Source organism: Ooceraea biroi, chromosome 5, assembly GCF_003672135.1.
Source record: "Ooceraea biroi isolate clonal line C1 chromosome 5, Obir_v5.4, whole genome shotgun sequence".
Taxonomy (NCBI): Eukaryota; Metazoa; Arthropoda; class Insecta; order Hymenoptera; family Formicidae; genus Ooceraea; species Ooceraea biroi.
In genome coordinates, this window is record NC_039510.1 from 16,941,032 (window position 1) to 16,964,354 (window position 23,323).

At 36.9% G+C, this 23,323-nt stretch overlaps 2 protein-coding genes across 2 annotated transcripts; one reads left to right on the forward strand and one right to left on the reverse strand.

Annotated features, from left to right (window-relative positions):
- Positions 1-83: 83 nt before the first annotated feature.
- Positions 84-20,198, forward strand: LOC105284908. Its single transcript, XM_011348745.3, has 8 exons — positions 84-261; positions 13,966-15,626; positions 15,769-16,319; positions 17,956-18,071; positions 18,219-18,356; positions 18,823-19,024; positions 19,169-19,393; positions 19,569-20,198. Exons 1-8 carry the CDS (start codon positions 139-141, stop codon positions 19,655-19,657), a joined length of 3,105 nt encoding a protein of 1,034 aa, XP_011347047.2. The 5' UTR covers positions 84-138; the 3' UTR covers positions 19,658-20,198.
- LOC105284907 (vacuolar protein sorting-associated protein 52 homolog) lies at positions 19,468-23,275 on the reverse strand. The gene is made up of 9 exons (XM_011348743.3): positions 22,893-23,275; positions 22,635-22,810; positions 22,165-22,549; positions 21,880-22,074; positions 21,678-21,803; positions 21,419-21,603; positions 21,242-21,326; positions 20,941-21,144; positions 19,468-20,825 (listed from the first exon to the last, which is right to left on the reverse strand). Exons 1-9 carry the CDS (start codon positions 23,121-23,123, stop codon positions 20,400-20,402), a joined length of 2,013 nt encoding a protein of 670 aa, XP_011347045.1. The 5' UTR covers positions 23,124-23,275; the 3' UTR covers positions 19,468-20,399.
- Between the last annotated feature and the right edge of the window lie 48 nt (positions 23,276-23,323).

Consider the following 23,323-nt stretch of genomic DNA (forward strand, 5'->3'; position numbering starts at 1 on the left):
AAAACTATTCAAAAGTATATCATATATTAATATTGGACGACAAGACTCGGATGTACCGGTGAAATTCGAAGAGGGATATAGTAAGTGCTTTGCTGCAGTGTGAACGTCCGAGATCCGAAGCGATCATTACCCGCTGCAATGAGGCAAAGACACTTCTTGTGCTTCCTGTGGGCCGCGTTAGTGCTGCGGCTAGACATCCTTGTGGCTGCTGAGGCTGATCCTGTAATATTAAATGGCGCCGACTTACCTCATTTTCAACAGGTGAGTATAAAAGTTTCCTGTTTATTCTGTAGAGTTCGTTATTAAATAGAAAAAAATATGATTTTCCGATCAATCCAATATATTATTTAATAGGAAAAAACAAAATAATTTAAAACTCTATCGAAAATTATATTAAGGGAATGATGTTGCTATGGAAGTAGACTTGACATTGCACACACACGTTCATATAAGTAATTTGATTGATGATATTCCTAGTCGAGTTGATTTCTACTCGTTTTTGCTGCACGAAAAAATTTAGGAACTGTCAAACAATTTTCGAGACTCATTCTCATTTTCTTCGATGAAGTCCATTCGACAGCTGTAACTTTCTCTCGTATCAAAAAACTTTCTTCGATTTACTAGTGAGCAGTTTAACGGAAGTATAACGATGTGAGACGAAGAGTCTTCAATTAGTATCGATTAGAAGCTACGTTGATAAATCTAATCTCTTGTACATTCATCTCTGATCTGAGTCCGTATCGTTTCAATGGGCGGAATAATACGTCGTTAAATCGTATTGCAAATTTTCATATCAATTTCCATCAAATGTTACAAATAAGAGAAGACGATAAGAGAACGTTCATAATGGAAATGAAATGTAATGCGGTTTCTGCATTTTAATCAATCGCAAAGCGACAGGATAATTTTTCGAGAAGGAAATCATACATATTCGCAGCTTCATAGTATGTTGTTAATTCATATATCTCGACCTAGTAATCGCACAGTATTTGAATCAGCAATTTCTGCCGATCTTAATGTTATTTTACTCGCTTCCGAAGACGGTAATCTACAATGATAAAATTTATTTAAGTGCGAGCGAAAATTTAAATGTGTTTAGAAGCACCATCGAGGTGGTGTTTATGTTCAAACGAATTATACGAACCGCAGAAAGCTACGGTGAAAGTAATCGCTTCATTATTCTTACATCTTATCGTCGTGAAAACTTCGTCCGCAGAAAAGTCGTAAAATTTGCACACTGTCGTGTATCCACCATTAATTTTGCTAAAAGATAGAAAGATCTTTGAGCTCTCAACGCATTTATCAGTGATTTTAGCAGAAATCTATACATAAAATGAAAATAACATGAAAGTTTAGCAACAAAATACAAAATATACTGAAAAATGATATAATGCTATAAAATATATAATATAGAATTAAATTAAAACAAATAAATAAATATTTAATAGTGTTCAATGTTCAGTCATAGAATAAATACTGTTCCTTTTACGGACAGAATTATTTTTAGCAGATATATTATTTATTAATCATTTGCAGTTATTTAAATTTTACTTGTTATTAACGCGTCCATCCATTTAGTCGAGAGATGGAGGAGATAAAGCAATAGCTGATTTTTCACTCTGGCTGACCTGTATACGTTTCGATGATTTTAATCATTAATCTCATGCGGATTTCCGTAATGCATCCTTTTAGCATGTGATTGAATTCGTTTCGAAATTTCTCCAGAAACTCGATTTAATGCGCGTAGTTCCAGGCACGTAGATTACTCGGACGCGCGAGCGAGTATGCAGATTTAATGAAACTGCCGCGCCTGACGTAATCAGGCCGTTGCCGTGCACCCGTTGCATCGCGAAGCATCCCGGTTATCTTTCGCGATGATCATGGCAAGGTTTCACTGCTGAGATAGCAATTGCCGACTCCGCAGCAAAGAGGAGAACCGCGCTTTTGATTAATAACGATCAAAGTTATTCCACTCCACTTCTTCATTTAGCACAAAATATCGTCCTTACCTTGCGTAGAAAGATAAAAATGTTAAAGATTACACTCGACAATTTGAACAATCTTGTATTTTCTCTTAGATTGATTCGTTCGATGATTGCGACGATGAAAGTAGAGCCATGCGAGCGCTCACCCACTAACAGAATGACTCTTGACCCTCTCTCTTCTACCTCTCTCGCTTGTGCTGTTACGTCTTCTTCTCCTGGACCAATATCCATTCTCTTTCTCGGCAGCTCGTTCTAATTACTAGGTTTCTCTCTAGAATTGCGAGTCCTAGAATAAATCGAGAAAACATCATGTTTGAAATAAGATACTTTAGGAGAAATATTAATTTTTGTGTATTATTTTTCAGAATCATTTGATTATCAAGTTTATGATAGATATAAAAAGTTGTTATATAGAAGTAGTTATATAGAACAATCTCAATGTTTTATTTTTGATGTAGACAAAAAATATTTTAATTTGTCGTATTAAGGAAAATTGTTATGTTTCTACAAGCTTTTTATATCTCAATAATTTAATCTTTGTAACGTTTATGAAGTACACAAATCACGTAAGTAATTTCTCTTTACTCAATCATTGTAGGACAAAATCTTTTTGAAAACTTTGTTCTCAAATATATCGGAAATGAATACAATACTCGAATGGCATGGAACGTGTCTGATCACGGAACCTTTCACTCAAGTCATCGAAAAAACACTTGAGTTTCCATATAAGTATGAAGAGTATTTTCTGTGCGTGTCTTTGTAAGAGGAAATACGAGAGACATCTAATTGAAACAGCTTCCGGTTTATCTCTTCTTCCGAGACGCTGGAACAACGTACAACGTGTGTAACGATGTACGCACGTCGCGTGTAAACAGGAACTTTCTAACGCACAAACGCAACGAGAAAACGTTTGTCTTGAAAGCTTATCAGGGAAGAAGTATCTTTACGCGAAAGACATATATCCGGAATTTGAAACAGCGTAACTTTGCTACAGAAACGCGTTTGAAGAAGAAATAATTTTTTTCACATAACATTTATGTCAACGTTCAGTATTTATCATTATTATCTATTCGTAAAATTATCTGATATGTATACGCAAAAAGAAAAGTCCAAAAATCACGCGAATCCACAAACTAGAAATAATTGCAAAACTAATAAAGTAAAAATAATTTCGAGATTAATTACAAATATGTATTCATATATGCATAATACTGAAAACTAATATAAAATAAAAATGTTTGATGTGATGATATAAAATGTCGCTATTATACGATATCGAGTAATGTAAATACACAATAAGAAAGTAACAAAGAAGCTTCTTCAAAGTGTCTTATTTGTTACTTTGTTGAAGTACATCTCGTGATCGAGTTGCATTTCGTGATCGAGAAGCGATCAATTAAAGCGCGGACAGCTCTTCCGCAATTTACATAAGAGAAGTACGATTTTCATCGTTTTCTCTCTCGAATCGCCTGTGATCCTTCGCGCCTACACTGATTGCATACGTGGCGCAATTTGCGCGATATTACCCTGCAGACTGTTTTGAGATAAAAATTACACGGCAAAATTGCCGTCACAATTTCGCGTGAAACGTAATTATGGACGCGAATAATCCGTGCTGCAGTTTTGTAACGATTTTGTAACTGGCACGCGTTAGAAATCGTCCTTAAATCACAGACATGTGGCCGTCTGGTAGGCATGCAAAGACGATTTTCTCTCATCCGTTGAAATCGTGCTGGTTGCTTCGCGGTGCTCTTCTTATTCTATATTTCTTTTCCTCAACGAGGCACATATTCAGAGCGTGAATCGAGAATAAATATACATTTGCAGAGATAAAGAATTTTCTTTGCGAATACGATACATACTGCCGGACAAGAAAATACGCTGTAAATTGCTTGTTAAATGCTTAAATGTATAAATATGAAATTAAATGCTTGTTAAATGCTTAAATGTATAAATATGAGTAAAGTATAGGATACGATGGAGTAATGATAGTATAATTCAGATGATCCTTTGTTCAAGAATAAGTTAATCTTTCCAAATAGAAAATCTTCTTTTTCGATTTTCCAAAAAGATTCTGAAAATCGTTGGTTCAAAAAAGAAGTTCCTCGTTTTTGCGGAAGTTATTGCATCTCGTTGACGCAAACTGTATTTCAGGTTTCTCTCTGGAATGTTTAACGATTCCTTTTCTCTTGTATCGCGGAACAGTGAAATGCCTTATCTGTGGGTTAATCCGCATGGTGAGAAAATATACATATATCTTACGCTCGTATTATCGACGTTACCCGAGGACACGAGGTGAGATCGAGACGAGTATACAGGACAATGGGTGAAGGTGAAGGATGCTATGTGCTCCCTCACTTTCTCCAGAAATCTTGCTCTGAGAATGGCTGTGGATCACAGAAGCGTATGTTACAGCGCGGTACAGTGCAAACGACGACGTACTCCTTTGTGGGAAAGATAGCGAGAGAAGCGTACAGGTGTTAAATTAATTTCTAACGACCAGAGACGTTACATAATCTATGATTATTATCCGGAAATTTCGATCTGGTCTGGATGTTCCGCACGAAGCAGAACGGGCCGTCACTCCAATAATCGGCGAGAAATCGACTACCGTAATCAGCAATTACCGCGTAATCCAACTTTATTTTCGATTGTGTCGATTACGTGATGCAATCATTAATTGGATCCATAATTGTAGATTAAACCACACAAAATCAGGCATTTCTAATCGCCACGTGCCCGTTCACAACCCAGTTTCTTTATCTTCTTGCGGATCACGATATAGACCAATTATCCGGATTAGTAAACTTATTATTAGCCAACGGGTAATCTATTTTGCTTTGCGCAAAAGTCGTTTTAACGAAACGTCCCATCACGAAAGCACGATCTACCACGATCTCGGTCAGATCGAGCAAATCTTGCACGAATCGCTCACGAAAACGCGTTGGTCCCACAATTAGAAAAATTGCCCTTGCGAAATAACGTGATGTCCGGATTCTGTCTTCCGGAAACGTCTATCGCGTTTTCTACAATCAAAATTAATAAGCGCTCGGATATGTTTTTGTAAAAGGTGAACGCTCAGCCGTTCCGACATTAGAAATCCGTCCTGCGTTGTTATTAATTTTATCGCAATGGTTCATCTCTCAAAGTTCATGAAAAATACGATGCAGTGAAAAAAAAGAACGTCTGCCTACTATAAGCTACAATTTTTTGCAATTTGCGAGCGCGCAATTAATTTCTCTTGCCTCTCTTCTTTTTCTTCTCACCAGTCGTCTTCAGCCTCGTCAAGTTGTCAAGGAATCTCGTTCGGGTCGATTGGAGGGAAAATCCCTCCCGTGTTATTATCGCATCGTTTCACTTTTCTACGAGCACGATCTAACGACACGGCAGCGCTCGATTGCTATAATTGGTCAAGCGCTAATAACAGGACTGTTATTGAACTGTTTAAGACGTTACAAATGTGATAGAAAACACAGCACGGAAAGAACACAATATCCAAATCGGTCGAAGAGTGTTAAATACTTCAAATGCAAAAATCGTTACAACCAACGATGTATAGCCATCGCTTCTTTTAACGTCTCTCGCAACGTTAGCTTTGAAATGGTATGCTCCTCCTATTAATCATACTTTCTCCTATCTTCCTTCCTCGAGTTGGAAACCGACAAAAAAAAGAGAAAGAAAAAGCTCTTACGTTTGATCAAAAATTTCCTTCGGGGGATCTATGAAGAAATAACGATTTTTATTTTATAAATGATCGCGATGCTTTATTCGTATCCGGAAGAATTCTAGACTTTCTCAAAATACGAATGTGATGTGGAATCTCGAGAATCTTTTGAGCTTTCTTGAGAATGAGATGGGACACGAGGCGACACGCTGGTTTAATTGTCCAATTAATCAATTTCTCCTCAGGTGGACACGAGGCAAAGGTCAAACTTTTTCTTTTCCAGCTTTTTTTTCATTACCTACTTTTACTACTCGATTCATGTGTGTGTATCGTTATGCAAATTGCTTCCGTAAAAAACCCGTTTTGGTGGCAGTTAACGTTAGCATACGTAATGCAACGATGCGACAACATTTAGTTCATTGCGTTTATTATCTTCGATTTCGGAGATTTCAAATTTCACATCGTGCCATTTTCGTGTTGTTACATGCATGATTAAACAGTTTACGTTTAGAAATGCACAAAATATGTATTAACAAAATTATTATTTTATATTAGAAACCTATTATGTTGATAAAATGTAATTAATAATTTTTGATGCATGTGTTCTCATCGGAAAATCCATTGAAATTTTGATACACAATGCATACACAAATGTTGTCTCATGTTGTTAATCCAGCGAAACTTATTAATTGCATAGGAAACGTTGCAGGTGCATTTAATGATGGTTAATGATCCGATAGCAATAAAAAAAAGTCGTAGGAAGTCCGTCCGGCCTGGAAACTATGGCCTTGCATGTAAAATTTTCCCGGCGTTTCTGCGATCGAACAATATTTCCGCATGCATTTCCTCTTCTCTTGTTCGTGCGCGAAACCGTCTTGGAAATCGCTTCCGACTCATCCGCTCTCGCGTGAAGATACACCGCGCTGGAAGTATCAGGCGGTTTCGCGCGTAATAACGGTGAAACAGAAAGTGCGAATTCTGAGTGACCCTGAGGTGAAATTTCTCTGTCGATCCACTGCAGCAATAAGAAGACACGCCGCTTGTTGTTCCGAGAGAAATTTTCATCTGTTAATTAATCCCAGCAGGATTGAGAAGAAACTGCGGAATGTGATGTCAGAAAATTGTAAATTGTAAATCCTGTTGAATTTAACAAAATAAGTTAGAAACAAAACATGGATCGAGAAGATTAAACAAATCACATTTTCCTTTATTTTCTTCTACGCATATATGTTGCATAAAGATGAAAAAATAACGATTTTGCAGATTCAGTAATGAATTTGCTATATATACATATATATATATACACATACACACATATATATATATATAGAAATAAGAGAGATAGGAATGATAACAATAGAAAGACTAACTTTTCTAAATTGATTATTAATCAGAACAGTTATTCCATCTATAGTTAAAGCAATATTTATCTTGTATAATTTTTATTTTTAATTCTTCGTGTTTGATGGCAGCGAAAAGCAATACATGCATGTGAGTTTAGCTATGTGGCTGGTCATCCTTTCACTAAAAGCGGAATGATCTCTTACGTGATCGAAAGTAAAAGCGATTGAGATCATGGCCCGCAGCATATCTGATGACGAGGACAAAGGAGACGTGAAGAAGGAACACTGAAATTTGTTGAAATAGATTTTGCAGTGGGAGGACTCGGATTAATTGCAGTTTGAGATAATGAAAACGAAGCTGGAGGGAAATCAGAACTTTCGAAAGGCGTAGGAAGCATCTGTTTAAAATGTCACGAACTTTCTCTATATGTGTCATCTTATCTGATATTTTTACTGCTGACCAAATCGGCAATCGGAATGATCACGTCCACGATTCAGTGATAATTCCGTATTTTGTATATCTACACTAACATTATATCATAATTTATAGGATATGTACACGTTCACTCTATACTATAAATTATATCATAACTTATAGGATAGAGTGACATAGAGAAAAGCACTGCAAAAACTAAAAAAAATTAAAAACAAGCAACGTTTAAACTGCTCAAACAAGTTTTCTTGATAATATACATTACTATAAATCGAGTTCCTTGAATGGTTAATCGCGATCGCGCTTTGAAATCGTTTTCAGAAAGGTACTCACGATTCAAAAATTTATTTTTATAGTATATTATCTATATTTCGTGCAATGTGCATTGATTTTTGCGTGTTGCACTTGAAGATCTTTTTGGCGAGAGATTATAACACTATTTATAACTCAAATTTGTCTGTCGATTCTTAAAACAAGCGCAACAAGTACCCACGGCATTTGTATGCACGTTGTAATGCACAAAGATCAACTAACGCACACATTGAGGCGAAAGTTTATATCAGATTACGGCCGACAGGTCCACATTAATAGCCATCGAATGATAACTGAGATTTCCCTCTCACTCGCTGATTTTCGTAGAAAATATACGATGTAAAAGTTTATCTCATTAGAAAACTACAGATAGAAAAATATTAAAATATTAGAAAAAATAAAAACGTTCCCTTTTAACATTGAATGAGATTTTTCATAATACGAAAATGTCTACTTGGGAACGTTTAAGGGAACGTGCGAAGCGCGTTTAAATGAAAGTAGGAACGTTGTTGAGGAATTGGATTTGTTTTATGCGGAAGGCTAACGCTTTGCTGAACGGCAACGCCTTCCGGGACAGGATATGAAAGTACTATTGATCCTTAACTGCATAAGAGGGTGCAATTTATTGGCCGAATGCATTGGAAATACATATTATGATCGTAAAGCAAACGAGGTCTCCTTTGGTGCGAAACACGTATTTCAATACTTATTCCGGACAGCGCATTATCGCTTTTCGCCAACTCTCATCCTATTATGAAAATATGCAGTTCAGTTGTGAAAAAAGGAAAAGAAATTTGATGATGATGTAATTGTGAATGCAGTTTATGTAACGGTTCGAACTTAAAAATTCACAGTAAAGCAGCTTATGGAAATAATGTGTACGTCATTGTTATTCATTTCGGGTAATTTGCTTCATAAGATTGCATTGCGAATTTCAAACATTTCTGAGCAATTTCTAAGGAACTTTCCTTGTTACATGTTACTAATAAGCCAGAAATGATGCTGGTTAAACGTATTATATTAATACAATACTTCTATCAGAGCATATGCTGTTATGTAGCAGATATTATGAAATTTAATTACATACAAATACATCAGAATGATGGTCAGAAGAGAACCCTCTTTATGAAGAAACATACCTTGCCTTTCTTTTCGGATAGAAAAGTGAAGGAACCCATGTTGCATAAGACTGCATAGCAGACAGTGAATGCACGCGTTTGATCGTGCATGCCAACGAATTATGCAACCGTGAGTGTAAAATGAGAGTAATATACTGCGATCACTGATATTAACTATCTACAATGTTCTGATTTTTGATAACTCTGCAGGCACGAATACTTTTACAAAACGAATGTCAGAAATGAAGCACAGAAAATATAACTGTTTTTAAGCGTATGTTTCTTTCCTGAGATTATTTCTTCTTCCTCAGATTTAGTTATAAAAGGTAAAATTTTATTACGTGATTCTTTTACTAAATCTTCAAACGATACCTATTTCACAGACGCATTAACTATAATGACGATCATAAAAGTTACACATATATCACTATTTACTATAAGCTACGATATTATAAAGAGAAGAACACCAAAAATATGGTGTAAGAATTTATGGGGCTTTAAATGAAAAGATACGGTTCACCAGGTATTAAAAAAGCAATATAGGAGCAAGATTTTAAAGAATACAAATAACAGAAGGCAAATATATTTACATAAAGTCACGTTAAGATGATAAATAAGTATCTATTTTATTCATAGATTTTATTTATTATGTGTAATCGATACATAAATAACGTATGTATCAAATGATATATTAAGCTGAAAACACGCAATGATTGGTATCTCGGTGTCTGACTATACACCGTCCGTATCTACTGATGCAATCAAGCGGCGCACGACTATCGTAAAACCTAAGTCCAGTGCATGTTTCCCACAGACAGAAAGAAAAAAAAAGAGAACGTTTATCCTAGGTGCGGTTGATTTCCCAGCTCCTTTGCGGGCATCGTACTTTCGATCATCTCTTTGATCTTCCAATCGCTGAGCGAGGCGATAATCCCCTTAAGAGCGGTAAATAAGTGACCGCAACAAATTAAAATAAGTAAAAGTAGTACATTCTAAATAAGCCATTCCATAAAAAGAGATAAAATATTTGTGACAAAAATAAAATTATTATCTCTGATTGTTATCATATTTAACGTTAAAAATTCAAAAAGATTTAGCAATTGATCAGTTTTCGTTGAAAGGAAATTATTATTCTAACATTTTGTACATTCATATATATTATATGTATATTTGTATATGTGTATTATATATGGATTTACCATAATTGGCGAAGCCACCTCTCTCTATCGCGGAGGCTTCTTGAGAGTCCATCAGCAGTGACCGGTCGCGAATTGCGGTCGACTTGTGGCACGAAAGTGAGAGGACTATCTCCTCGAGTCTGGTCAGAGCTCTGTCTCAGTACGGAAGTTATTATAATCCCAAGCGAGATGATATTTTTCGATAAGCGGCACGTGATAAGCAGTCTATCTCGTATGCCTATTGGAACTCGTTTTTGCGGGGCATGTGTTCGCCAATATCGTTCTCACATGTTGTGGGTGGAGCAAACCCGTTTCCCGTTTGTTTCACGTGTCCAGATATTTGCATCGCTTTACAATATCGTGTCCTTTATCTATTTATGTAAGCGGTATAACCGGATAATTAATTGCTAACTGTGAAGCATTACTGCATTGTTGCAATTGCGCTCGTTTATTTTGTGAAAGGTCTTCAGCAATAACAGTCTCGTGTTCTTAATATCTTTTCAGTGTAAGATCTTACAGAAGAATTTATAATTCTATTTGTTCTCTATCCTTTTCTTAATTAATTCTATTCTTAATCAATCCTTTTCTTAATCAATTCAATTCTAATCAGCGCTTATTTATATCGTCAAATCTCATTATACTTTTTCGTATTTTGCCAAACTTTATTTAAATGTACATATTTGCCGTATATTAAAGTTAGTTGGATCAATAGACATTTTATTTCTTGGTAACTTTTTTTTATCAAGAGTATATTTTATTATTAAATCATTCAAGAGGTTGTCTACGGTGTCACTCGCTTGTTACAGTTCTTCTTCAAAGTTTCTCTAAAGACTTCGTCACTTTCTAGGCCCCAATTATCATCTGGCGGAGGTAGATCATTTCTCGAGGTAATCGTACGAACGACAAATTGTCAGATGAGTTACTGACGACTGCTCTAAGCGTGTACAATACCAGAAAAAATTCTGAAAATTACTTTCCAGCTTGGAATGCGCATATATTTTGCGGAACGCGTAGTTATTTACGTATTACCTTTCGGTAATTTTAATATTCGAACTGGTCTACGTCGCTATGTTGCTTATATATGCTCGAAAATATTTCCGTGTACTAGATAGCTACTACAGAAAGTGGCAAACAGGCGTAAGGAATATGTTACCCCTCGACGCACAATTTAATCGCACCGGTATCTCAACATCGGCGAGCGAGTGGCCTGCTCTCTCGAAGGTTGCTACTTCTTTTACTGTCACTTACAAAACTCCACGATTTGCCATTTCCAGCCGTAATACTACGAAGTACTAAAATGAATGAAGTCACTAATAATTAATATTAGAGAATAATAAGAATTAGATGAAATTATCATTAATTATAATAAAAATAGCATTAATTATATAATTATATTATAACTGAATTATAATAAGCTTATGACATACACTATGTAACTTATATTATGAGACGATACGCGTATTTATTCACTATTATCAATGATCATTAGCATGATTTTTATTTTGCATAATTATTCAAGTTATGTGCAAAATTTATAATACCATTTACAAGTATATGGAAAAACAACTATATAAACATATATGTGAATACTTTTTAAAATTACTTGCTTCATACACGCTTGACTCGTCACGGTGCATGCAGTTGAACTAGTAGGACTGTTATTGAAACCAGTATCAATAACCCTGGACTTGTCAGTTCACCTAAATCTATTTAACATGTCGAGCATGACTTGTCAAGAACTGTGTAAATATGGTAGAATCATTTTAATTATTGTATCCAGAAATTCTAATATGGCTTTCGTCACGTTGTCACGAATTTGTAATCTGATTAACTATAGGTTGAGTTTAGATTTACGTTTTACTGTTGTTTTTCGTAAGGGGATAATGACAAGATTGTACATATAAATATAGTTTTTTATAATTTTGAAATATTCTGTAATATATAAATACGGTTTATACATTAACGTTTATGTAATGCAAGTAGTCATTGCGTAATATTGGCGTTGAGAAAATTGCAGTGCGCAGTGTGCATTCGATGTTTGTTGGAGAAATTCTTTAATGCCAATGTTGGTGCCAATTAAATGAAATGTGCGTAACTGATTTAGATTGACACGGAACATAAATTCCTCATACACGCAGCTTGCATTTTACGGTTTTTAAAACATCACTTATTAATCTCATTATTCTATTTTAATTTAATTAATTTAATTAATTTAATTAAATTTTTACCTATAGAGCCTTATCTATAAAGAATAATACTATCTTTTCGGGAATAATGTATATTTTAACATCGCATATATCGCAAAATGTAAAATATTAATTTTTATTATTGCAAGATCGTTAGTAGAAATATATGGTATCGAAATAGTCTCATAAAAAGTTATAAAAATATATCTGATAATTGTTTTAAATGAAAAATTTAAAAGATTTTCTTTCTTTTTAATGAATTTGGCACCTGCAGATTGCTTATAAAAAGATGCATAATCATGCAAAGTACGTACATCAGCCGCAAGGATGAAGTCGTTATATAAAGAACCAGTATCTACATGCCCACGTTTGATGTTATGTGTGTGAAATACGTGAAATGGAAACTGCAGTGGGTCGTACTTTCTCGAGGAGACGAGAAGATTGTCCCACAACGAGCCCATGACGACAGAAGACACCCAGGGGAAAGGAGAATATCGAACAATGCCTCTCTTAATTACGGCCACCTTAATTGTTTGCGTTTTTCTCGCGCGCGCAATAAATGCAGTTGTAAATTTCAATACATAAGAAGCATTGAGCGTAATGATATAGCAATTATAATAAAACAAACCAATAGAGAAATTAACGAGTTTATGTTATACTGAAAATAAAATCCGGATTTCTTTACATTTATTGCGATATAAAGATGAATTTCTTACACAAACGATATGAATTGATTTTTGAGGATTATTATTTACTGAAGTGTATATATTGAGAAATGCATATTAATTTACATAGATACTACTTTTAAATCAAATGTTAAAGTACAGTTATAAGTTGAACACTTGTTATATATTAGACTCGCTAAAATATTACAACGTGTCAGACAACTTTTGCTAAACTACGAGGTAATCTTCTTGTCGATTTTCCAGTTAGTTCCCAGTGAACGTCTTGAAATATAAATGTATGCCAATAATTCACAAATCCTATGACATACATGAAATTACCGCGAATTGCGGATTCGATTTGCTTTCGCTCTTGGAAGATTTTATTTCATTTTCTTGTCGTAGCATGTATTCAAGAGAATATTTCAGTAGGGTAAGAAGCTGCAGAATGTAATTCGTAAAGTAATTAATCATGATAATTCGTCAAAATTTTCGAACGAAACAAACCATTTTTCATACCTTTCATGTTCGTCATACTTTCTCTATAATATATGAAAGCTTTAATACACTTACGCCCACCATTATCAACGATTTCCCTTTCAGTTTCATGCTACATCAGTAATGATCTTTACAGCTGACTAAAAATTATATATCTACGTACAAAAAATTAATGCACATTTTTTACATTTGATACATCTTAAAACAAATAATGTAGATTTCTTGTTGCACTATCAAAAAATCATCAAAAGCAAATAATGACGATCGTAACTGAACGTTAATAACAGTTGCACTGACCATGCTATTATCACTTTTTGGTACTGGCAATAAATGCTGGTGGAAGTATCAGAGTATTACATAATTTTCCTGAACCTGAACGCGCTTGTAATGTCTGGAATGTAAATACAAATTGTATATTACACGAAATTGAACGAAAAGCAATGATCACAAATGTATTTTTATCTGCGAAGAATCTTTTGACATTAATATTATTAATTAATATTCAATATATTAATTAATATTCAATATATTATTTATGTTTAATAATGTAGATTTTTCTTAGGAATGAATAAATTTTTGTTACTAGGGTCACTTCGTGAATGATCCGCGACCTCGTCTCTCGGCTTCCCAGCAAGCCCAGATACTGAGCGATGTACAACAACACCAGCAACGGTATCACCATTCCAATCAGGACTCTAAAAACCCGCGAGTAACATCGTTTCCTTCATACGAACAAGTAACACCAAAGTACCAGGTACAATCCAACACTCCATTCGCTTCTCTGGCCAAGTACAAAGTCGATCGTGCAAAGCAGCAACAGTTGCAGCAATTGATTGAACAGCAACAACAGGTTCAGCAGCTCATACAACAGCAGCAGAAGATTGCTCAGCAGCTCGGCACTTCAGATCTCGGAGTGCAGGCGCCGCAATTCCAACAGCGGCAATATCAGCAGCAGCAACAATACAGCAACAATCAGTACAATCAGAATGGCTTCCAGAATCTCCATCAGGACTTGTCGCAGCCTTTATTCAGCGATCAGCAGACGGTGCAGTTGCAGGAGTATCTCGAGAAGCAGCGCGAATTAGAGCTACTGCAGAAGCAGCGACAGCAATTGCTACATGAGCAACAGGAAGTACGCAGGCAACAGGAAGTGCTACGATTGCAGCAACTCACTTCCACGGCATTACCTACCGTACCGTCGACTGCGGCATCATCTACACCCATCGTTATCAGCACTACTTCCACGCCATTGTTGCTGTCATCGCCGACAGCACGACGGATCACACCATCGGAAGCAGAGCTTTTCCTCAAAGCAATCGCTAATCATCAGAAAAAATATACGACGACAGCAAGAAGCACGACGACTACCACGCCTTCCCCGCCACCACCTCCTCCGTCTAAACGTCCAGTTATTCACAGAACTCATCAGGAAACGTCGGATATACCGGAGAATCTGCTAAGTCTGATCCAAGATCAGGAGAATCGATTACTGCAGCAAGGCAAGGCAAAGCCGCAGATTAAGGTGATCTATCAGACTGAGAAACCCACCACGTCGAGACAGGGTACTAACAGTAAACCTAGAAGCTCGCAACAGATCGAACGGGAACTGCTGTTGAAGCAACTCAAACTCGCGCTAGCTCAATCCAGCGATGACGACAACGTCAGAAACGTCACCACCAGGGATTTGATATTGCCAAACGGGAAGAAGCTGCAAGTTATCCACGCGCCGAACGGTCTATCTTCCATTGTGCCATCTACTGCCAGCACAGTTTCTACAACGACCATCAAACCACCAAGGGCCATCTTCGAGGAGTTGACGAAAGGCGGTGTGCTGCCACCGGGTGCTGATTTCGAGATTATCCGTCAAAAAAGCGATGGCAGGCTCGAGGAGATCGGCAAAACGCCGGCCATCCAGAACCTGCCAGCGAAGAAAGTTACATTTGTCGTGCTGGAGGAACAGCCGGATGGCAGTTATAAGGTTCAAGGAGTTAAGGGCAATGGGAACGACAGCGGCACCGATGTCGAATCCATCGTTGAAAGGATAAAGAAAGGCGAGCTGAAACTACCACCTAGCTCACACAGATCGACTACTCAGCCACTCACCCTCCAGCATTTTGAGTCTAGCATTGATCCAAATCTGCTGTCCAGCGGCACATCCAAAACGCCGGTGTCATCCTTTCACAGCTCGACGGCAACGACTTTCAGACCTACCACCGTCAGATCTACTTTGAGCAGGCATAACGAAGGGTGAGTTTTACAGATATACGTACTATTGGATTCATTCAGTTTTGCTTAATCATCAATTCAAATTGCCTTTTTCACATTTCTCATGTATGTTTAACGTAATAAGAGCTATGAAGTTTACTGAATAAGGTAATAAAATTTTCAGCAAGTCGACGACGGCAGATTACTCTCCTTATGTCACGGTTTCACCGAATTCAGTATCCACGACCGATAAATACGTGACTTCGGCGTCCAGTGTCACTGGCCATGTGTTTAACACCCTGAACACCAATCCGACGAAGACGAGCTTATCGGATCACATCCCACGAGTGACCACGAAATACTCATCATCCACGAGAAGTCAATTTATTCCGACAATGGCACCGGTGAACGAGATCGTAACAACGGCGTCACCGACCTTCTCGCATCATACGACGTCCTCCTACGTACACTTTTCCAGGTATCCCTCGACAGAGGCTTCGTCAACGTTGAAGATCTCACCGTCCAGCAGCAGCACCTTTCAGTCTAGTTTGCAGAATGAGAATACCGTTTACGAAGGTAATTTCGGAAGGACTACCACATTATCTCCAACTGAGGAAGCCGTGAGGACACAAGCGCCGTACGAGAATCTGTCCATGTTGCTGAGAAGAGAGGGTCTCTTCGCTATGGCGAAGTACTTGAGACAATCCGGATTGGACAATGTGTTGAACGAAACTGGTAAGTTGTGAACATGGTAAAGCACATTTCATAATTTAACTAGTAAGCTGAAACTGTGATACAAAATTTATGATAAAATAAATATAGAAATAATAATACTAGCTATCATGACAAAATACGATAAATGGTTGAAAATAATTAAATATTTAAAAAGATTTAAAAAGTTAATAAATCGAACATACTTTATTAAAGGCTGAACTTGAGCTTTGTATAAAATGTTACAAGAAATTACAATTAAATATCATAATTATGCATAACATATAATTATTCAGAACACGCTTCTTGTGCAACGGCGTAAAATCATCGCAATCCTCGTTCAGCCACACGCAGACATATATACGTACACAATACTGTGAGGTAGAATACAACTTGCGTCAAAGTTTTTCAGAGCTAAACGCTCGTACAAATGATCCCGTTGGTGATGAGATAGATGTACTTCTTTGCACAATCTACCATCATCCGTATCTTGCTTTAGTCGTGCAATGTTCGTTAAAAAAATGTTCTCACGACTTGCTGGCCATTTCGACACCAGTCGCCTCACCGTCTTACGGGAACAAAGACGTGGTGTTTCTCATTACGCAGGATCCCGCGATCGGGGAAGACACGCGATTTAATTACTCGTCATAATTATCGGTCTGACAGCTCGCTTCGCTCGCTTGCATTAGCAATTTATTTATTTATTTTTTAACTAGAAACTATCAAAGAAAATTTACTGTATAAATTGAGCATAAAAATGCAGAGAAAATTATGGCAATGTTGGTGCGCATTGCATGAGAGTCACGCCAATGGTCATACATTCCTTTTACGCGTCGGAATATTAATGTAAAATATATTTCTGGTGAAGAATCCAGTTCAAGTTGAACCTCTTTGCAAGCGCGTCGTCGTCAATCCTTTCACGCGTTCCCTTGATTATGAAGTCGATAACGACACCCCAATTATAAATCTCTACCATTAGATGCGTTTCGTCTACGTCTTGCACGATATGAATTCCTGCAAAGAAAATATGGTGCTGGTACTCTCTTCACGTATAATTTTACTGACCGCGTTCACACGCTCGTCGGGAAGAGAGTATGAGACGCTACAGTTTCTTGTATGTACAATGATATTCCCTGTAATAGCATTCCTTCGCTAGTGATAGTTCCGTTTATGTCGATCGTGCATGCAATTATCAATCTGCACCGGAACATTGTGTAACTTCAACACACATTCTCCAATGACGTGCTTCTCTTTCAACGAGGACGATAGATTTACGTACGTGCTGTACTATGTTAGGAAAAGTATGCGAGAAAATGTCTGAAGAATAAAGCATAATTATTGTCACGGACATTGATCACAAAACATGGCGTATTTCCGCCAAAACGGGATACAGCAATTATGACCCAAATACTCGATGAATGTTTTATGAATTTTTAAAATTAATACACTCACACGGGAATTAAACTTTCTTTTAATTTTTTCCAATTTCCATGTTTTAATTTTTAATTACTTAAATGAGAAAAAGAGAAAGAGATAAATCAAATATATTTTTGTTTGAAGTAAATTTGATACTAAAGAATGATGGCCTGTTCGATATAATGTACATATAATATTTAAAATATTTTATTATAATATTATATATTATAATATTTCTTTGCAGGTCCATATACTATATTCGTTCCCACGGACAAGGCTTTCAGGACATTACTGGTGCAACTGGGAGGACCTGAGAAAGCTGAACAAAAGTTCCATGAGAATCCAAGACTTTTAAGCGGAGTATGTACAGTTACATATATAAGCGTCTTTAATAATCTTATTAATAATGAAAAGTTGTTTAAAATAGACTTTAAATTACGCAATATTAGTAAAATAAATGTTATAAATAATATTCTTAGAGATTGCTAACATTAAAAAATTCGACAGCTTCTTCTGCATCATGTTATACCAGGAGCCTTCAGGATCGATTCGCTGCAGGACGAGATGACCGGCGTCAGCCTTGCTGGAACACAGTTGCGAGTAAACGACTACGCGATGCAGGATCACGAATGGAACGATGTGAAGGTAATTTCAGATTTTAGAATTTTCTACTTATAAGAATCCTTTCTCTTTTCGTTTTACATGGTGGTCTCCATTTATTTAATTGGAAATATCAAGTCTTGACTTTTGCAACTTTTAATTTCACTGCAACGTTCTTTTTTTCCTTTTTTCATTTAAAAAGTAAACGTTATGTTCGTTTGATTACATGTTGTAACATGTTGTAAATAACTTGTGAGTCAACGTGACATTATTTTCATAAGCGTATTAGTTCGTATGTGTATGTGTGTTTATGCGAGATCCAGTTTATTGACCTTCGCGAATATGTTAGAAATCTTCCATTCACTCGATGAACATGCTCGATATTGCAAGACTCTGTCGTATAGTCCACCTCTCACGAGATGTGCCCGCTTAACACGCATAGAATAATCCAGAACTGATCTGATTATAATAATTCCACGTCATCTCCTTTCATTCGTAATTTTGCAAATAGATAACGACGATAAACGGAGCACGTGTCGCACCCAACAAACGTGACATCGAGATTCCCCAAGGTATCGCTCACGCCATTGATAGGGTCATGTTTCCGCTTCCGGTCGGAGATTTGGTGCAAACGTTACAAGCCGATCGCGAGAGCAGGTTTACCACGTTCCTTAAAATGCTCCATGTATCAGGCTTAGAGGACACGCTCGCAGGTAAACTGAAAATTCAAACTAGGAGAAATCAAAGATTACAGTATTCAATTCATCAACTCTATTTTATTTAAAATTCTTATTTTTAAATCTGTAAGTATAATTTTATTTTATTAAAAATTTACTCAATATAAATTGTCTTTTTAGGATCGAAAACGTTTACCATCTTCGCACCGACCGATTCCGCTTTCACCGATGCGTCCGCGAAGCACGGTGCTCCAATTTGGACCGAAGCGGATGGTCCGGATGCAGCCAAGACGATAATCTCGCGGCACGTGATTCCCACGACTCTTTACACAGCGGGAATGAGATATTACATTCAAAAGGACACTCTTCGTCCGCAATCACCGGTTCATATCCACAAAAACGGCGGTAAGTATTTCAAACGATTCGTATCATTTGTATGTTCTTTCGTTTTCTTACAATTGATATTTCAATAATCAAACTTGTTAATATTAATATTTATTAATATTTTTATACAAGTGTTTAATTAAAACAATTAGCTTTTTCAGGTTACTCAGTGAACATTATTGTTTCATTATTGTAGGTCGAGTGCGTGTAAACGAGGCTCACGTGGTAACGCATAACGTGCCAGCGACAAATGGAGTGTTGCATGCTATCGACGGTGTATTGTAAAACGACGGTTCGTGAGCGTAAATTAAGAATTGAACTGTAGTACGGACTACAATCTACGCAGGTGAGATATTATTCATAAGACATCATTAGATGTATTATAATTTTTCTTGAAAGGTCAGTGAACTCAATATACCAAATGGGCGTAAATTCCCTGCGTGAGCGCCATGGATCGCAAGGTGAATAAAATTTGATCACGTCGAAATGACCGTAAATGAGTGTAATCCTACTCATCGTAAAAAAATTCAGTCATTAACAAATTAATACGTTATGCCATAAGTGACGCGAAATCCAAGAAAAACGAAAAGTAACGAAACCACACTTTTTAACTTTTATATACGTGTGTGTGTATACGTTCTAATTTATATAATATAAATATCTATATGTTATATATACATATACATTTGGAGATTCGTGCGCTCTCGTGTGTGCACAAAAGAGCATGGAGAGATTATAATCGCTATTGTATAGAATGGTAACGTAAGTACCATGCTTAGCATTTTACTCATAGGTCGTATCGTTTTATAAATAAATGTACAGAATTTAACTTCTGCGAGTGTGTATTTGCACCGTCGTTCCCCCGATTCTCCCGAACAATGCTCGGTGATAGATTAAAGTTTACCATCTTTATCTAATAAATAGTTATTAACTCGATTATATCCTATTTACAACGATGATTCTTTTATAATATATTAGCGATTATTGATGAGTGCCGTTCGAACGATCAGTACCACCAGGAGACTGCCTAATAATTTGTCTTATACTTTTTAATCTCTACCATTATGTGATGTATGTTCGTGAGCTGCGCGCGTGCATTCGGCGGCAGTATCTTGTGGAGACGATGATAATATTGCACTAGCTGTGTCATCGTGCGTTGCACGAGCGCCCCGCCGAGTACCAGACTGGGAAACGACTGCAGCACCTCCCGGTGTATCTCCTCCAGCGCCCGTTTCCAATTGTTCGTGAAGGACTGCACCAGAGCCAGTGCTTTCCCCTCCTGCCGTTTCAAATCGTCCATCTGGCCCTTATCGATCAGGGCCTCCGATTCCTTCACCAGCTGGATTATACCGCCGAAATGCGGACTCAGCACTTCCTCGACAAATTCGGAGGAGCGCGCGTTCAACAGTTCGCGGAAGCTCTCCGCTTCCTTCGAGTTGTCTCGTGTTCTTTCCTACAATTAAATGTAACGCTCTCGTACATACATGTTCAGATATAGTTAGAGATGCTACATATGCAAGATATACTTCTCCACAGAGAGTAAAATTATACTTTGATATTGTACTTACCATTAACACACCAAGTATCAAGTCGTAATTATTGATAAGAAACACCAACTGCTGCGTTCGATTCGGGAAGATGGATGCCATCCTCAGCAGAAAGCATTGCACGGCGTCTCGTAGTTCGGCCAGTAACTGAGTCGCACCTTCGCAGGGAAACCCTTCGACTATGCTTACTATTGCTGCACTGAATTCTGCATATCTTCTGGTAATCTAAAAATTTTAATTAAATATAGATATTATAACATTTATATGTTAATTTAATAATCAATAGCACCATATATGGTATGCTTCACATTTAGGTACTTACATAATGTGGACCAGTCTCTTTGTTGAATTTCGATTGATCGCAATCCTTTATACTCTGTATATTTAATTGGAACACGCGTTCAAACCTAAGAAATATATAATAATTTTGCACATCGGAATAATATAAAATAAGATTATTATATTGTCATGTTTTCAGTATACAGGCGTGATGAAGTACCTAGGCCATATAATGGCTGTTAAGTCCTCCCAGTAGTTATCCAATGCTGGCACAGCCCTCTTGTGACATATCAACTGATATCGCATCACCAAATGCAAGCAGAGAAACAGAGCGATCGTATCGTAACAATCGTCGACGAATGACTGCAAGTTCTTTTTCATGAGAATCAATGTCTTTCCCATGACCTGCCAAAGATGAGTAACATTTTGATTTGGTACGTTGATTTATTTTACGCATAAAAAGATCGCGCGTGTCTTACCTGATTGAAGATGTCTAATGCCTGTTTATTACGAACTTTGAAAAATTCGACCAGGAACAGATATTCTCTGCAAGCATTATCGACCAAAGCGTACTGCTTGCTTCTGAACAAAGCCTCGTAATGATACTATAAAATTGTGATATTAATATATGAAAAGTTGCACAAATTATAATCACTTATGTATCTATATTAAAATATTTACCCGTGTCTTAGAGGCAGTATGATTATGGACATGTGGAATGATAATGCTCGCTTCAAATTGGGTGGACAAAACCTCATCTCTTTTATCTATAGAGAAGACAGTGCCTTTGTGCTTCAATGTTGTTTTGTGAAATATACCTCTGCTCGCCGTGTCCTCCACTCCCATCAGATCGTCCTTCGATGCTCTCTCCTCAAACTTGCCGAAAAGAAATCCATATTATAACGTTGTATTTTGATTGTGTCTCACGGTATTTAGGTAATGTTAATTCTTTGAAGTATCTTTTACCTGCAATTTCATTAATTTTGAACAATAGGACTTGAAGTATGAGTAATATACTTTGCTCATAGTGTCGACATATTCTCCACAGATCTCCTCCACCACATTTCTCTCGTTTGCCAAGATAAACTCGAAGAAGAACTTATACTTCAGCATGTTATTCTGCGGCACTTGATAATTTGCCATTGGCTTCCTGAACTTGTAGATTTGCTCCAGCAAATATTCCCTGATCTTTGCCATTGCCTTTACCTTCAGCTTCTCTAATATATCCTTTATATCCAAACAGGATTTTGCCTCTTTAAAACTCTGTTCTTTTACAAAATTAATCTTATGATTGAGGGTTTCCAACTGAACTAGAAACTCCTTTTCAGTTACAGGACAATCCATAATGCCACTGCAAAGAATTTAATACATATTTAATAATTCATGCGATTTATGTGATTAATGTCTCTTCTAAAATGTTGATAGGTATTCCTTACGCAATCAGAGCTTCAGACACAGTCATGTCCTCGATGAATTGATTAAGAAGAGCATGTATTAGTTGCCTATTAGATCGTTGTTGGGTCATAGCGACAGATTTACGTTGCAGGTGAAGTATTTCGGAGCTGATACTCCCTAAATCCGACTGAAAATTCATCAACATTGACTCCATTTTCTGTAAATAAAAGGTGGGATATTTTAATTTCTACAATACAGTCGAAATGCCAAGAGCCAATTTTAACCTAAAGCAATCTAACCTCCAGAATATTGTCACAAGCAGCAATTTGATTGTGCAGGCTGGCTATGTTCTGACTCTCCTTAATGTAATCTTGAATCGACTTATTTTCGACCTCCTTGAGCTCCTTTTCAATCTGCCTGGAATACTGACGCAAGTCGGTGCCAGTTTTAAGAACCTCTTGAACGACATCGTCGCCCAGATCTTGTGGCAGCTGTCCTTCGCTATTGTCGAAAATATCTATTTCAGCCATTCTTAACTTTTAACAACTTGATGTAAAATCATAACGTGTAAGCAGAGTTAATTAATCTTGAATTGCCGAAACTCTCAGACATGGTGAAACACGTCAAACACTCGAGCACTTGTCAAGTGCTGTCAGAGCTGTCAAAGGTAAGATCCAATTTTCAATGCTCTCGTTCGGATTTTCTAACCACCAATGAAACACATTTGCAC

Coding starts and splice junctions, on each gene's coding strand:
- LOC105284908 (XM_011348745.3), top strand. CDS start 139: ATGAGGCAAAGACACTTCTTGTGCTTCCTGTGGGCCGCGTTAGTGCTG. Junction 262..13,965: donor ACTTACCTCATTTTCAACAG/GTGAGTATAAAA, acceptor TTTTGTTACTAG/GGTCACTTCGTGAATGATCC. Junction 18,357..18,822: donor ACGAATGGAACGATGTGAAG/GTAATTTCAGAT, acceptor TTTTGCAAATAG/ATAACGACGATAAACGGAGC.
- LOC105284907 (XM_011348743.3), bottom strand. CDS start 23,123: ATGGCTGAAATAGATATTTTCGACAATAGCGAAGGACAGCTGCCACAA. Junction 21,327..21,418: donor ACAGCCATTATATGGCCTAG/GTACTTCATCAC, acceptor TATATTTCTTAG/GTTTGAACGCGTGTTCCAAT. Junction 21,145..21,241: donor AAGAGACTGGTCCACATTAT/GTAAGTACCTAA, acceptor TAAAATTTTTAG/ATTACCAGAAGATATGCAGA.